General features: G+C 40.7%; 1 protein-coding gene across 2 annotated transcripts in view; it reads right to left on the bottom strand.

Moving 5' to 3' along the window:
• Nucleotides 1-1,555: 1,555 nt before the first annotated feature.
• Nucleotides 1,556-14,161, bottom strand: part of GNA12 (G protein subunit alpha 12) — a 38,727-nt gene continuing 26,121 nt past the window's right edge. For both annotated transcript variants that reach the window (XM_001233236.7, XM_046900835.1), the window contains exons 3-4: nt 9,562-9,612; nt 1,556-8,686 (exon numbers count right to left, since the gene is read on the bottom strand). In XM_001233236.7, coding sequence (XP_001233237.3) covers nt 8,117-8,686; nt 9,562-9,612 — 621 coding nt within the window. In that variant the 3' untranslated portion in view covers nt 1,556-8,116. The remainder of the gene's footprint in view (nt 8,687-9,561; nt 9,613-14,161) is intronic.

The raw sequence follows: 14,161 nt of genomic DNA on the forward strand, positions 1-14,161 counted from the left end.
GGATGGGCAGGGCTGGCTCAGGGCTCCCGGCCCAACAGCAGAAAGCTCCCAGCAAATCCTACCGGAATGACAGCTCCTTGCACTGCCCCGTGCTTACTCATGTGTTGCTACAACAGATTTACTATTTTAAGCATGAGGTTTGTTTTTTTGTTCAGCCCTGTTTGCTCTTACTCAATTCCATAGGAATCGTTAGGCTGGACTCTAGAACTTTCCCCAAAAGACAGCACAAATCCAGGATGACAACACTGCCCGAGGGAGGGAGACGGCCTTCTGTCACAACCAAGTCCCAAGAGAACACAGAAGAGGGTGGCACGAGCAACAGGGACTGCAGGCAGCAGCCAGGGATGGGAACCTCCCTCTGCAAGGCTTTGGCTTGCGGTCTGACATGTGCTCTGTTGTAAAAGCATAGACCTGCTGAAGAAATGCTGCACACTAATTAGATATTTCTGATGCTGTAGTAACAGAACCAGCACTTACCAGCTCAGCTTGTCCAGGAGAAAAGAAGTAGATGAGCACAGCAGCTCAGAGCTCCATTCACTCCCAAGGAGCTCAGCAAGGCCCACAGGTGATATCGGCTGTGTGGTTATGGGCAGGGGCTGCTGGGAGCCCAGGGCTTTCCAAATCAGCAAGGTAAAGTTCCCAGGTGTGCTCACAAGCACATACCGAGTCTGCAGTTCACCTGCCCTCGTTTTCATATACCAACCATTGCTAACACACCATCACTTTAAGTGCTCAGGGAACAAAAGGCAACCATTCCCAAAGCCCCTGATGTAGCTGAGGACACAAGATTCCAAGTGTTTAGTTAAAGAAAGGCAAACAGTGCTCTGTGAAGCATTTCAAACTGTGCACCTGCCAGTGTAATTGACTGAGTATTAACAACACACATAAGAAACAACCGAGATTTTCCACAAAAAAAAACCCTGCCAGGTGCAACCTTTCAGAGTGCAAGCAATGAAAGGTGAGCAGCATTCCTAAGAACTGGAGCTCAGTTCTGGCAGCATGAGCTGGTGCCATGATGGCAGTGCTGTGAGACGCGGATGCTGAAGGCTCTTCAAAAAGTCAACAGTTCTGCACTGTAGTACAAAACCACCCCAGCACATAGTATGCAAGTCCAAGAGGAGCCTGGCACTGGAAAAGCAGCAAGTGTAGTCCTGTAGCTATTATCAGGCACTGCACAGCAGAGGAGGAATCCCTACCAGGGAATTTCAAGCTCCTGCTGAACTTAAAATAAATGAGCACAAATTCAAGCTGTCTCTCCCTTTCCACTTCCCATCAGTTCTAATGCCTAAAACATGCACTGAAACGTTACAGATGAATGACTTGGAAGTTTTATATAGGTTAATGTTTCACCAGCCTTCAATTCCCGAACACGTTCAGGAAGAATGATTCAGACCAGAAGTGGAGAGGTGGGAGATGTACACAGATTACAGAAGGTTTTATTGCATGACAGCTGTTGTTTCATGCACTCCGTGCTGTATTTGCTATAAAAAAAAGCAGCAGCTTTCTTGCAGAAATCTTTTCACAGCAAAAGTCTTGAAAGATAAAACCCATAAAGAACAGTATAACAAGTCAAGTTTTAATAGATTTATAAAATTCATATATACAAAACAGTAAACTAAGTCACCAAAGCTATAAAATACACTTTTTACACATCACAATATAATTTTATCTAGTACACAGTTTTCGTAAGTTGAAACTATCACAGCAAATAGCTGTCTCTATTGTGGATGCTGTTTTGGTGCTAGAAAGACACTTATGTGAGCAGTCTGGAACTGTGCTTTTATTTTATGTGGTTTATTTTTTAAACCTCTTTTTGTTTGTCACTGTTTCTAAAGTACTTTCCCGTGAATCGTTAGAAAATTAAGGCTAAACTCAGGCCCTTCTTGCCCAATGTAGTGAACTGGTTTAGAAAAAGAATGATATTGCATAGTATGTGTGTTACAATGCATAGGCACCACAGAGCAAGTAAATTGCAGAATAAAAGGTAATGTTAATTGGCTTCCTAGCTACGTGATTGTGTCACAAGATAACTTGGTACTTGTCAGTTTGCTTTCATACACATTGGTTCCATGAACAAGACAACTCATCACAAGAGCAATAAATACTAGCATTTTTGTTAAGTAGCATCTCCAAAAATACTGCTCAACATTTACCATCAATTCAAGCTCATTTCACATCCCAGATAACATAACCTGTACACCAGAAAAACACCCATAATCCTAAAGACTGTTAATGGCTTCAGTGTGAGTGGGAGTTCAAACATGTTTTCAAACCTCATCCATTGAGCACGCTTTCCAAATCTTGTGAACCATCAAAAATCATTCTTCTTCCACATCCCTCCCCCCACGTCCCTGCTGTCTTCCCCCAGCTGCTGTGCTTACCCACCTGCACACCAGCTCTGCACAAAAGGCTGACAAGAAGCACGAGCAGAGAAGCAGTACTGTTCAAAAATCTGTTCCTTCCCTCATAAGAATCTCTTCCTTAGGACCTCCTCGTACAAAAATTTGGCTTGCCATCAATTGTAGATTTTGCTCCAATCATGGAAACAGTATCTTATCTAGCCATTCCCCTGAAATACTTCTCCTGCTCCAGTATCTTGAAGAAAGGTTAAGAAGATGTTAGAAAAGAGTGAGATGCACTCTCTGCCCAGAGATCTGCAATCATATTTTATCAGGAATTGAGTTTTAGCACCCAGTTAGGAACAGATGAAGAGATTTACAATGGAGGGCCATGCAGCAGCAGCAGGGCCAGCCTCACCAGCCTGCTGCCCTTAATTCACAGCCAATAGCTCTCTGGAGTCACTCAAAGCTTTTGAGGTCAATACAGATGGCATTTCTTTTCAATACACTCAGTCCTCAAGCACCATCAGCTTTTGGGATCTGTGTAGGAAATAGCTCTCCTCTCCTGCTCCCTTCCAACATACTTTGGCTTTTTACCAGAACGCCTACCTTGGAAGTCAGTGCTGCCCTTTTTCTCTCTGACCATGATCGTTTTCATCTCAGACACAAGATATGACCTTTGGACATAAGCCAAGAGCTAGGTTGTCATACAGTTTGCCAAGCCAGGCACAGAAGCACCAGCACTGACAATCTATACCTCCATACTCCCCACCCAATCAGAAGACAAGCATGTCAACACAGACACTTCAGCACTGCTTTCCAAATGCAGTTAGAAAGACAAAAATCGAAAGAACCAAGCTAAACTGCCCAACCACCAAGATGAGCAAAGAGCATCACCTAGTTAGGAAGACAGCAGTTTCAGCTCCAAGTAGCCTGGGTTTACTCATTTCCATCCATGTAAATAAATTAGTGTCAAAACAAAGAAGTGCCCACTTCACAGCACAAAGCAGAGATCACTCCAGCTAATTACAAAGTAAGTCATAGTAAAAAGCACAAGGTTTTGTATTGCCTTGCCAATTACTTCCTCAGTAGGCTAGACAGTTCTCGTCTAGAAATGCACGGAGTCGGGACTAACTCAGCCCAAGTGCGGCCCAGACAGTGCCAGCCTGAGATTTCTGTTCCATAACTGATGCTCCATGTGCATCATTTACTAAAGTAGGCACAGATACGTTTTAAGGATGCTGCTGAAGCACCCTACTCACTGCTTCCTGTGTTGCAGAATTAACGAAGTGTGTACTGAGGTAAAGAGTTGGCAGTGCTATATTAAAACCCCTGACTACACTGTGTGTCTTTATACTAGAAAAATCATCTAGAAAAGAGGCTACTACTGAACCTGTAGGAGCCACTATAGGTCTAATGATAGGAAGTCAGTGTTTGGCTTACATTTCAAGCTATAGGGAATTATACTGCATATCTTATTTTAGTCTCAAGCTGGCATGAATCAAGTTGTCTATCAACCCCAGAAGTGTTTGATAGCACATGCAAAGCTAAGTCGGCTGTTCAAACTCACTACTTGAAAATTGAAGGGGTCTCTTACAAAATCCCCATAGTTTGGTACAGCAAAACAAGTTCTTCAGGAAAACTGAAAAGGTACCTACAGAGAAGAGACTGCAAAACATGAAGTTCATATCCAGAGACCTGTCTAAAGAAGGCAAAGGGCGTGCTCACTAAAATGACATTCCGTGTAGAATAGTTGTCTGCCACTTGACTGTTCCTTTAATTTCTTTAATTCAGTAATTCTTTACAGATGACACTACCAGCAGTACTGAACACCTTGGGGTGGGGAGCATTCCAAATGGACAGTTTTCCATAACTAAACCTATTTCAATGACTCTGGAATAAGATTCAAGCCTTCAGTGCCACAAACAGATGAGCTCCTCCTACACCACTCCACTGCAGGTGTGTTTTTGTTTCGTTCTGAATTAGCGCACATTCCTCCAGTCTGCCTGGCTGAGGCTCTGGCTTCAGTCAACTCAGAAAGCATACACAAGTGAACACCTTTAGGAACTCCTTTATGCTTGTAATGTGACTAGCTCTAGGTCTGACTCAGCAATATATCCAGTTTTCAACTACTAACACATCAAATAATCTATGCTGCTGTATTGAACAAGATACATTCTTCATATAAAACTGAAAGGAGTTGCAGCATGAAGCTGAGTGGCCAGTAACTTCAGCTTCAGAATCAAGATTAGGAAATATTTAACTGCTTTGAAGTGATAACTGCCTATCAAATATGTCATTCCTACTCTTCCTTTTTAATCTCAATTTACTATGCTGTCTAGTATTGCCACCTAAGAACTGTTCAGAAAATGACAGCACTACAATGGAAGGATTTATACTGACTGAAGCACTACATTAGCTCAAAACCAAAGACAAAGTAGTGTTTGAAAGAAGACTCCCATTTAGTTAGTTTTTCTACTTAAAACTGCAAGATTACGTAAGTTTCTCCTGCATGCACATGCAAGTGCTTCCTCTCTTTGTCCTTGCAAGAGAAGACCCATTTGCATCACTGGTCACTGACCTGCAGTGTCAGAGGAGGAACAGCAAAATAATGGGTTTTTTTTTCCCCCTCTAAGGAGTTGTTCAAAGTCCCCATCTGATTACAACCCTGCCTGTGACCTATTTCCTGACTAGCAAATGAACAATAACCTCATAAAGTTAACAACAAAAAAGATGTTCTCCCCAGCTGTGTTTACCTGCAGCATTCTCCCGGATGTCACTTAATTTTTTGTCTCTTGTAAAAGGACCAAACAACTGAGCAAGGCTGTCCTGAGATGTTTGTATAACCTAAGTCACCCAAGTTCTGCTTTAATAACTAACTGATTTACCATAATATGATTTTTTTGGCTTTATTATACTACAGCTTAGTTTGGGAAAAAAAAAACAAAATACCTCAAGTTGTGCAAGAAGTAGAGTCAGAATTTAGCAGAGAAAGACATTTACCTGCCACCTGAAAAATAATCCTTTTCAATCACAGTCCAAATCCTCTGCAGATTTGAGAAGTGAAGCACTTCTGCATCAGCAGCTTCCTGTCCTTGGGTTCCTGGTGTGAACCAAAGCTATCAAAGTTGCACAGAAAACAGCCTACAGAGCCAAACTACTCATCTTTTTCTGCACCCTAGAGAATCATGCTTAGGCTCATTTTATCAACAGACAGAGGAAAGGCAATGATGGGCATGAGGTGAACAACCTGTTTCTCTAAATCTCGGACTTATTGTGCAAAACTGCTACATCACTCAAAAAAAAACCCAAAACACTAGCAAGTTTGAGAGCTCATTATGAGATAACTCATGCTCTTTCCTTTCCAGGTGCAGATCAAACTAATTAAAATACACGTTGCATTATTAGCTCTGCTTAGAGTTTTAAAGCCATAGATGACCACGAAGAGAAAAAAACAGAACAGAAAATTCCACGCTACACCTCCCAGGTAAAGCTACAGTCGATTGAGACTTTAAGCTGAGGTAATTATTGAGGAAAAAAAAATAGAGTTGAAAGGCTTAACTCGTTTGAAAACAAGCACAATATTAGTCCATTAGAAAATGTAGTGAAAGAATAAAGTCACAGCAAACTAGGAAATAAAATCAAGTCAAACTGGAAGTTGGTCAGCCCACAACTGCCTCCTCTTTTCCAGTGCCTCGTGTGAAGTGGAAGCTACTATCAGGAACTCCAAGAAAAGCCTGAAAGCGTTGGAACAATCTCACTTTTCAGCTAACAAATGGACTAGCTTAGAGAAATGAACCTTATACAGTAAGTAAACTTACTTGCATTGCCCAGGGTTGCAACATTTACCTTTTCAAATGTAATAACCTTGAGCTTCTTTCATCTGAATATTTGTCACGTGACATTTCCCCCCATTGAGGCTAAAAATGAATAAACATCTATAAGACAGACTTGGTCCTGGCAAAAATAAGACTTGTTACAAGAAAGCTAACTCCTGTTAAGTTTGCTGAGATTCAAATTGGATTTTCCTGCCTGCAATGTCTCACTGCTTCTTACCTCAGTCCTGCGTTACGTAACACTGACACAGCCATGTCTCTTCCACTCTGAAGCTGCATAAAGAAAACCCAGAGATTGCTACAGTAGGAAACCACACAAACACACTGATACGAACATCTGCAGGCTTCAGAGGGGAAGAAAGATTCCAGATTTTATCCAAATTAAAATCCTGTTCCGTTGTCCTTTCATGTGCTTTAGACCGCATTTCCCATGGGATCACCAGCTGAAGTAAAACGTTGCTTGTTTTGACATGCCATTGCAGTCTCAGTGGGGAAAAGAACTCCAGGGAATCTGCTGCCTTTGTATGGGTACAAACAGCCCTTCAGGTTTTATTCTCAGATAAAAGCTATGACAAAAATTGCACAGTAAACTATGTTTGAAAGTTACCTAAAGAATAGCACGACAGTGCTCAGATAAAAAGGCAGGTCGTAAGGTTGTTCACATACCCCACTGTAATAGAAAAGATCTGATATGTCTGTACACAGAAAAGGCACCTGATAGTTACACAGATTGAGAGCTAAGAAATTAACAGTTCATATCAACATTTTTCATAGCCTCTTGAATATACACAAACCATTGCCCAAAATGGGCAACTCCAACCTTGACTGTACTCAGAAATACATGTGCATTACTACTGGCTAAAGATCCCATTAAGACACAGATTAAGGGCTAATTTGACAGCAAGGTCTTGCTGTCCAAGCATATCAGTGCAGGTGTAAAACTGGGATCTCTAGGGTGTTCGGTCTTCCTCTACAGTCAGCTGATGGCAACTAATCAAACAGTTGCTGTACTACCAAAACCTTTGCATAAGAGTTTAATCAGCTTTCAAACTTTCAAATATAGATGAGGCCCTGTCATGTGATCCTGAGCCTTCACAATTGCTGCCAAACTGCAGGTGTGGGGGCAGTGCTGGATTTCCATGAAGTACATCTCACTCAAGCACCCGCTGTGCACATACAGGGTCAGGTGCTCTAGCACAGGCTGCTTCACCAAGGAAATCAGATTCCCCATGATGTAATAATACCTTTTACACGTAGTGCAAAATAAGCCCTTCTTAAGCAAGGCCTTAACTTTCCATCCAATTTACTCCAACATGGGTTTCCTTGAACAGTTTTAAACTTAAGCTTCAGGAGACTCATGCAAAACCTTCAGACAAGAGCTGTGCATCCACCTTAATTAGTAGATTCCAGTTCTGTGGCAAAACTAAACTGCACACCAGACCTGGTTACACTCCTAGTGTTAAGAATGGAAGTTCCATTAACATTCTCCAATACAGCTACCAATCTCATTACATTTAGGTTAGTTTGATCATTTCAGCACCTCCAAACTACAAAAAAAAAAAGGCAGATTGTATGACTAGTGTCTCTGAAAAGTATTTCCATTTAAAACAAAGTGTCTTCCATATAAGCTTTGTCAGAGATTTTTTTGTTTGTTTTCTAAGAAGGCAGAAGGTGGTTGTGTTATTCAGCATTCCAAACTAGGTACAGAACCTACACAACAGCCATGTTTCAGTAGTGTTTCTAGTCCAAATGATTCAGTAGCTAACATCAACATTTGACTCCTTCGGCCTATAGCTCCTCTGTTTTGACTGGCTAGTTTACAGCATTCCTGAGCCAAGTAAGTAGCATGGGTCCTACACCACATGCAAGGGCCATAAAGAAAGGATAAAAATTTTGATCTAACCCTCCAGCAAATTTTAACAGGACATGGACTTCTCTCCTTCACTGCAACATAATATCCTTCAGATTCTCTTGAAGGATGGTGTCCTTCACAGCATGAAACACAAAACGGATGTTTTCAGTGTCTATTGCAGTGGTGAAGTGATGGAAGAGCGGCTTACTACGGTTTCTCCTCTTTCTGTCAAAGCACTGCACCAGATAATGTTGAACATCATCTAGCCGGTGAGGGTCGCCCTTGAAGTCCGAGAAATACTTCTTAATGCTGACAGTCTTTACCTTTTCTACAAGAAGATCCATCTTGTTGAGGAACAGGATAATAGAAACATTAAAGAAAAGCTTGTTATTGACTATTGTCTCAAAGATATTCATGGACTCCACAAGTCTGTTTGTGCGTCTGTCTTCCATGAGAACCTGATCGTATTCACTGGAGGAGACCATAAACAAAATTGAAGTTATTCCATCAAAGCACTGGAACCACTTTTGACGCTGAGATCGCTGTCCACCTACATCCACCATCTTGAAAGGTATTTTTTTAATGATGAAATCATGCTCTACTATTCCCTTGGTAGCTTTTCTAGCCAACAAAATATCTTGTTTGCTGGGGAAATAATTCTGTAAAAGAAATGAAAAGAGTGTCAAAAAACCCTTCAAAAATGCTGGTTAACGTCAAAGTACTGAGTGAGAGAAAAAAAAATTGACAAGAGCCCCTTTTCATTTTTAATTTTAAAGTGAAGAATGAATATCCAACTAAAAATAATGGACTGTCAAGTGTTTACCTCAACATATTGGTAAACAGCTATCAGGAGGACCTAGGAAAATAAAGGACTAGCACTCCTGTTTACCTTTATGAAATTCTTACAGCGTTATTACCATTTGGGCACTGCTCTGTAAGGCAGACCTCCAAAATGTCACTGAATTGACTTTTTCTTTTAAACTGTACTTTTCATTGTTCATTACTCTCCGAGGGTATCTTGCAAGCTTTCCTGGAAATACAATTCAGTCTATGACCAGCGTTTGCAGCAACACACCCTACTGCAGGATGTGGCCCAGGCCAGCACTGCAGAGCAACTTGTGGTTCACAAGCTTAGCACTTCTACTGCTTAGGAAAAATCACCTTCCTTCCTTTTCCTCCAAGTCTCCTGCCAGGTGTCCTCATTAGTGCTTTTGAATTTTACAGTAGTAAATGCTTTACTTGGTAGGATTTAGTTTTGCTGCTTTTACTAGTACCAGCCATCAGAGCACCAAGAAGAGAATGATCTCCAGAGACTATACAGGAGCACATAAGGAATTATTTGCATAAATGCAGCTTCCATAAAGAATATTTAATCAGAAAACATTGAATACTAAGCCTCATTTCCACAAGGCGAGAGTCCACTATTTCTAAAGAGCCTTGCTGAAGTTTTTAATGAAACTACTTCTTATTATTGTTAAGACATTAACTATAGCACATCCAAGCATCCTATTCAGAAAGTGAAGTGAAGTCTTACCAGCTGACCGATCCGATCCAGGTTATCCAGGAAATATTTCACTGATTCACCCTGTGGAGAAGGAGAGAGATGGGAAATCACAAATGGAAGTCTGGACTACACCTTGTTGTGCTTAAGGAGCTGCAGCAACAGAAATACCACATAGTTTAGTTCATGTAAACTGCTGATTGAAGTGGAGCTGCTATAATGTGCTACCGATGCGTGTAGGTAAAGCAGCATTTCTCTCAACAGTGCTCTGTTACATGTAGAAAAATCAAAGCTGAGTAGAAATCTGATAGAAATGTTTCGAGTAAATTTTTATAATGAAAAGGAAGCGTTATTGAAGGCAGTTCTTTGCTTTGGAGTAAAGAATTAGGTTTTTTATCCCTTGTACAATGAATGCAGTTAACTGACACTAGGTGGGAGTGAAGATGAACACCTTCATTAAAAACTAGTGTATTTTGCTTTAAATTTGCAACAGTGAACAAAGGCATATCCCAGGGTGGCTGACACATCTTTAGAAAAGTGAAAGATTGAAGTCGCCCACTATTTGTAATAGCTTAACCCAGACTTGTTTGCCAAAAAATAAAAAAGGTGCATTCTGAAAGAATTTCTCTTCTGCGTGTAGTTGCCCCTTTTAGGCTCAAGGGTTTTAATAATGAATTTGTACAAAATCCCTTTGTAGTTATATTGAAAATATGAGCAATATTTTAAAACATATTTTCAGACTGCCTGCCTGTAAGCTGCACTCAAATTGAGTGCATATTGCACTGACTGAACTGACAGTAGCTGCCCTTACCAAGTTACTAATTTAGAAGGAGAACATTCTCAAAATATTATCTCACAGATTCCAACAGCAATATAAAACCTTAAACCTAACATTCCTCTCCATACCATCGGCCTGAGACAGTGGAATAAAATTATTCTGCTCCAGAACAGCTTGCAATAGATGCCAACACAACAGTTTATTCTGAAGAATCACAGAATCAGAATGGAGATCAGAAGATTGAGTGTACTGCACAAAGACATACTTTCAGCATCAGGAACAGACAAAAAGGAGCTGTAATTTACTATTTCTTAACATTTAAAACTGAAGTTCTCTTTTCAAAGAGAGAATGTATATTTAGCTTCCATTTATCACAAAAGACTTACAGAGTATCACTAGCAGAAAAAAAAAGACCGTTTTCAGGGGTGGGGGGAAGTTTCTAAAGAACAATTGCTCTAAGAGCTTCCTTACAACCATGAATTTTCATAAGGTGAAAGTAATTTCCTGTATTTTTTGGCACTATTTGGGATCAGAAGAGGTATCACAGTCCGCATGAATAAGAAAAAAGGTCTTCCTGTGTTATTAGCCTTATTTAGGAGAGGGGAGAGCCCAAAAGGAAAAGGCCACCAAGGGAAAAAAAAACAACAAAAAACCCACAAAACAAAAAACCCCACCTTCTCTATTGTGTTTTGTCCTACACAATGCTTTTAAAGGCTCAACAAGATGGCAAACGGACTGTCTGCAATGCAACTTTTGTCTACGCAGCTGCTCTGAGTCCTTGCCCTGTTCCTATAGCCTCCCACGCTGCGAACAGGAAACAGCTGGATGCACGTACACTGCTGGGATACATAAGCAAGTTCACCTGATTTATGGCTTTTACCTGACTTATGGCTTGTGCCTCCCTGCTTTTCCTGCTTCAGTTTAACATTCTGCACTTCTATAATAAGGTAAGAAAATCATCTAGTTGTTGAAAAATAATGTTCGCTTCTTCAAGGATTTGAGGAAACTAGACTTCTCTGGTTTCCTGTAAAGCCCTTCATCATGTTGTAATTATGCCAAATAATTAATTCTGGAAATTTTTGAGCAGTAATTGCAAAATATTTGGATAGCCCAAGTCAGATTGTTGGAACAGGTGTTATCAACATATGAGTGGACTGACAGATCTGAAGATGCCTGCTCTGCTAGCACAGAATTCAGAGACATTCACTGCTTAAAGCAAAATATCTGTTTCCAGTCAAAACAACAAAACCCCCCTCTCAGCTCCAGAGGGTTCAGAGCTAAGAATAGCTCAAATCATTAAAGCACACAAACCTGAAGGAGGAGAAAACAACAAAACACACACACAGATGCTGAGAACTCCCTACTTAAAGATCACTCCCTGATTAAAGCTGTAACACGGGAATGCAGCAGCATGGATGCAGTTCCTGCTCCAAAGGCTTATTGTGCAACCTTGCTGTACGTTTTAGTCTGATTCATAGAAATGCTGCTTGCTTCTGAAGAGAGGGGTGGAGGGGGGGCACATTCTGGTTCACCAAGCAGGCAGCAGAGAGCAACAGACTTGAAGGATTCCATGGAGTTTATTTAAATGGGAAAAATAAGGAAACCCCATGTGTTAGGACTGCTTTGTGTTCACGTTTTTAATTGCAGCAATTGTATTAACTGAGCATTCATTTAGCTTTTATTTTTCTCCTTGTCTTCCAGATGAAACAGAGTGCAGTATTAATCAGATCTACAAGTTAAAGTTATTGAGCTTCATATCAAGCCATACTTGAATGCAATTTTAAATTGCATCTATAATTTATTATTTATGCAGAGAACACCCGTATGCTTTGGGAATTCCATAAACATACTTAATAAATGTATGGATATAAAGCACACACAAATAGTTTAAGACAAAGCAGGTTTTCTATTCCCAAAAATCAAAATGCTGCCTTCCATCTATGCTGAGTGCTGTCTGTGGGGGAGGCAAGAACACACTCCAAGTTATGAATTTCACCTAACCCAGATGCTCCTTTTTAACACACAAGAGCACAGCATAGACCACGAGCCTTCCTTAACTTCTTCCTCCCTGCACAAGAGTTACCACAGGAGCTTGGATGATTCATTCTCCCACTGCTAATCTCTTCTCCCTCTGCAACACATATCCTCTGAGTAACAGCTCTGCCAAGTGGGACCAAGTGAAGGGGCAAGAGATGCTGTTCCCATTGTTCAGCAGGATGAGTCACTGCGCATCTGGGAAAGGGGAATCGAGATACACAAACAAGGCCTAAAATGAGCCCATGAGTTCTGCAGTGCAATATCACAACTGGTTTTTACTTTCAACTTGGTGAAACCATAGAAAATAGTACAGTTTGCTGAAAAGGTAACATGTAGAGGAGAAAGAGAGAAAAATGTAAACATACACTCTCGCTTCCTGAAATAGTGCTCTAAAGCTCTTCTTTTACATCCCAGATTTCTGGGAGCATGGCAAGCAAAATTCTCAAGCAACAAAAGTTGCAAAATTAAGATGACACATCTACTCCATCTAATTCTAGACATTTTGTATTGTATGAATGTAATCTTAATATTAGCTCCAAAAAAATTACCATAAAAATTACAAATTGAATTCGACATCTCTGTGCCTTCAGGCTAGATTCATAACCCACAAAATATCTCCCCAGTGAAATATTAGAACAAACTTGGCGTCACTTCCTTTGCCACTCAGCATTGCATAAAGCAAGTAAAAAACACTTGGGCAGCATTCCCAAGTAGTTTTCATTTCATGGAAATGAAATGCACAACAGATTATACGTAGACTGCTTTAAAATACCCATAGAAGCTCAGTAATAAGCAATGTTCTGCAGGGCCAGAATTGATCAGTGTGTCACGAACCTTCAGCCAGTTACCCAAAGTGGCAGTTGGTTAGATCACAGACGATAATGAAACGTCCTATTGTGCAGTTCCCTACAATACACGCTCCTTTCAAACTTTCCCTTCTGAAAAGCAGTTCCTTCCAATTCTGAAAGAGTTGAAAGCAGATCCTCTGTTCCAAATTGGCTTTTTTCCTTTCCTCGTCCCAAGGCCTTTTTGACATAATATTAATTTAGCCCTTCCTGACCATTCTGTCCCTAGCAGCTAAATTTAGAGTGGACAATTTAAGGTAGACCTGTCAGCCTTTGCTTGTTTCAGATGATGAATTAAACCTCACAGGAAGGAAACTTTATACTTCAAGGAGCATAAAATACAGATCTGAACAAGATTCCTACAAACACAGAGATGCATGGAGAAACAGACCCCCTAAGAAACAACCACAAACTGCATCTGACTGCACAGTGGAAGCAACAGCAATCAGACTATAAGGGCTGTGGTGTTTGCACTGCACCCTGCATGTAGTGGTTGCAAAATGTTCAGCACAAGGCTGAGCAGAGAAAATCCAGGAGAACACAGAAGCAAGTCTGGAAATTTCCAGTCTTTAACCTCTGGGATCTTAAGTGCACAACTGCATGGTTTAACTCTTGGGTTGACCTATGTGGAGCCAGCTGAGCTCAGTGATCCTCATAGGGCTCCCCCAAATTCGAGATATTCCATGATGCTATGATTAGGATAGACGTAAATCTCATTTAAAGCTGGTCCTTATATGAAGTATTATTCACTGTGACTGCCAAAGACACTAACAGAAAAGACAAAGCTAATTTGCAAGTAGTACCTGTGTTTTTCAGACAAATACAGAGATCTCATTTTTCTACATTTTCTGGGATTTTGACCACCTGTTGACTCTGTCATTGACTCTGTTGTGTTGACTGTCTGAACACCTGTTGGTTTGAACGTTACAACTCCAGATGTTTTTTAAGGGCAATATATCCAAAGCAGAGGCCC

Source organism: Gallus gallus, chromosome 14, assembly GCF_016699485.2.
Source record: "Gallus gallus isolate bGalGal1 chromosome 14, bGalGal1.mat.broiler.GRCg7b, whole genome shotgun sequence".
Lineage (NCBI taxonomy): Eukaryota > Metazoa > Chordata > Aves > Galliformes > Phasianidae > Gallus > Gallus gallus.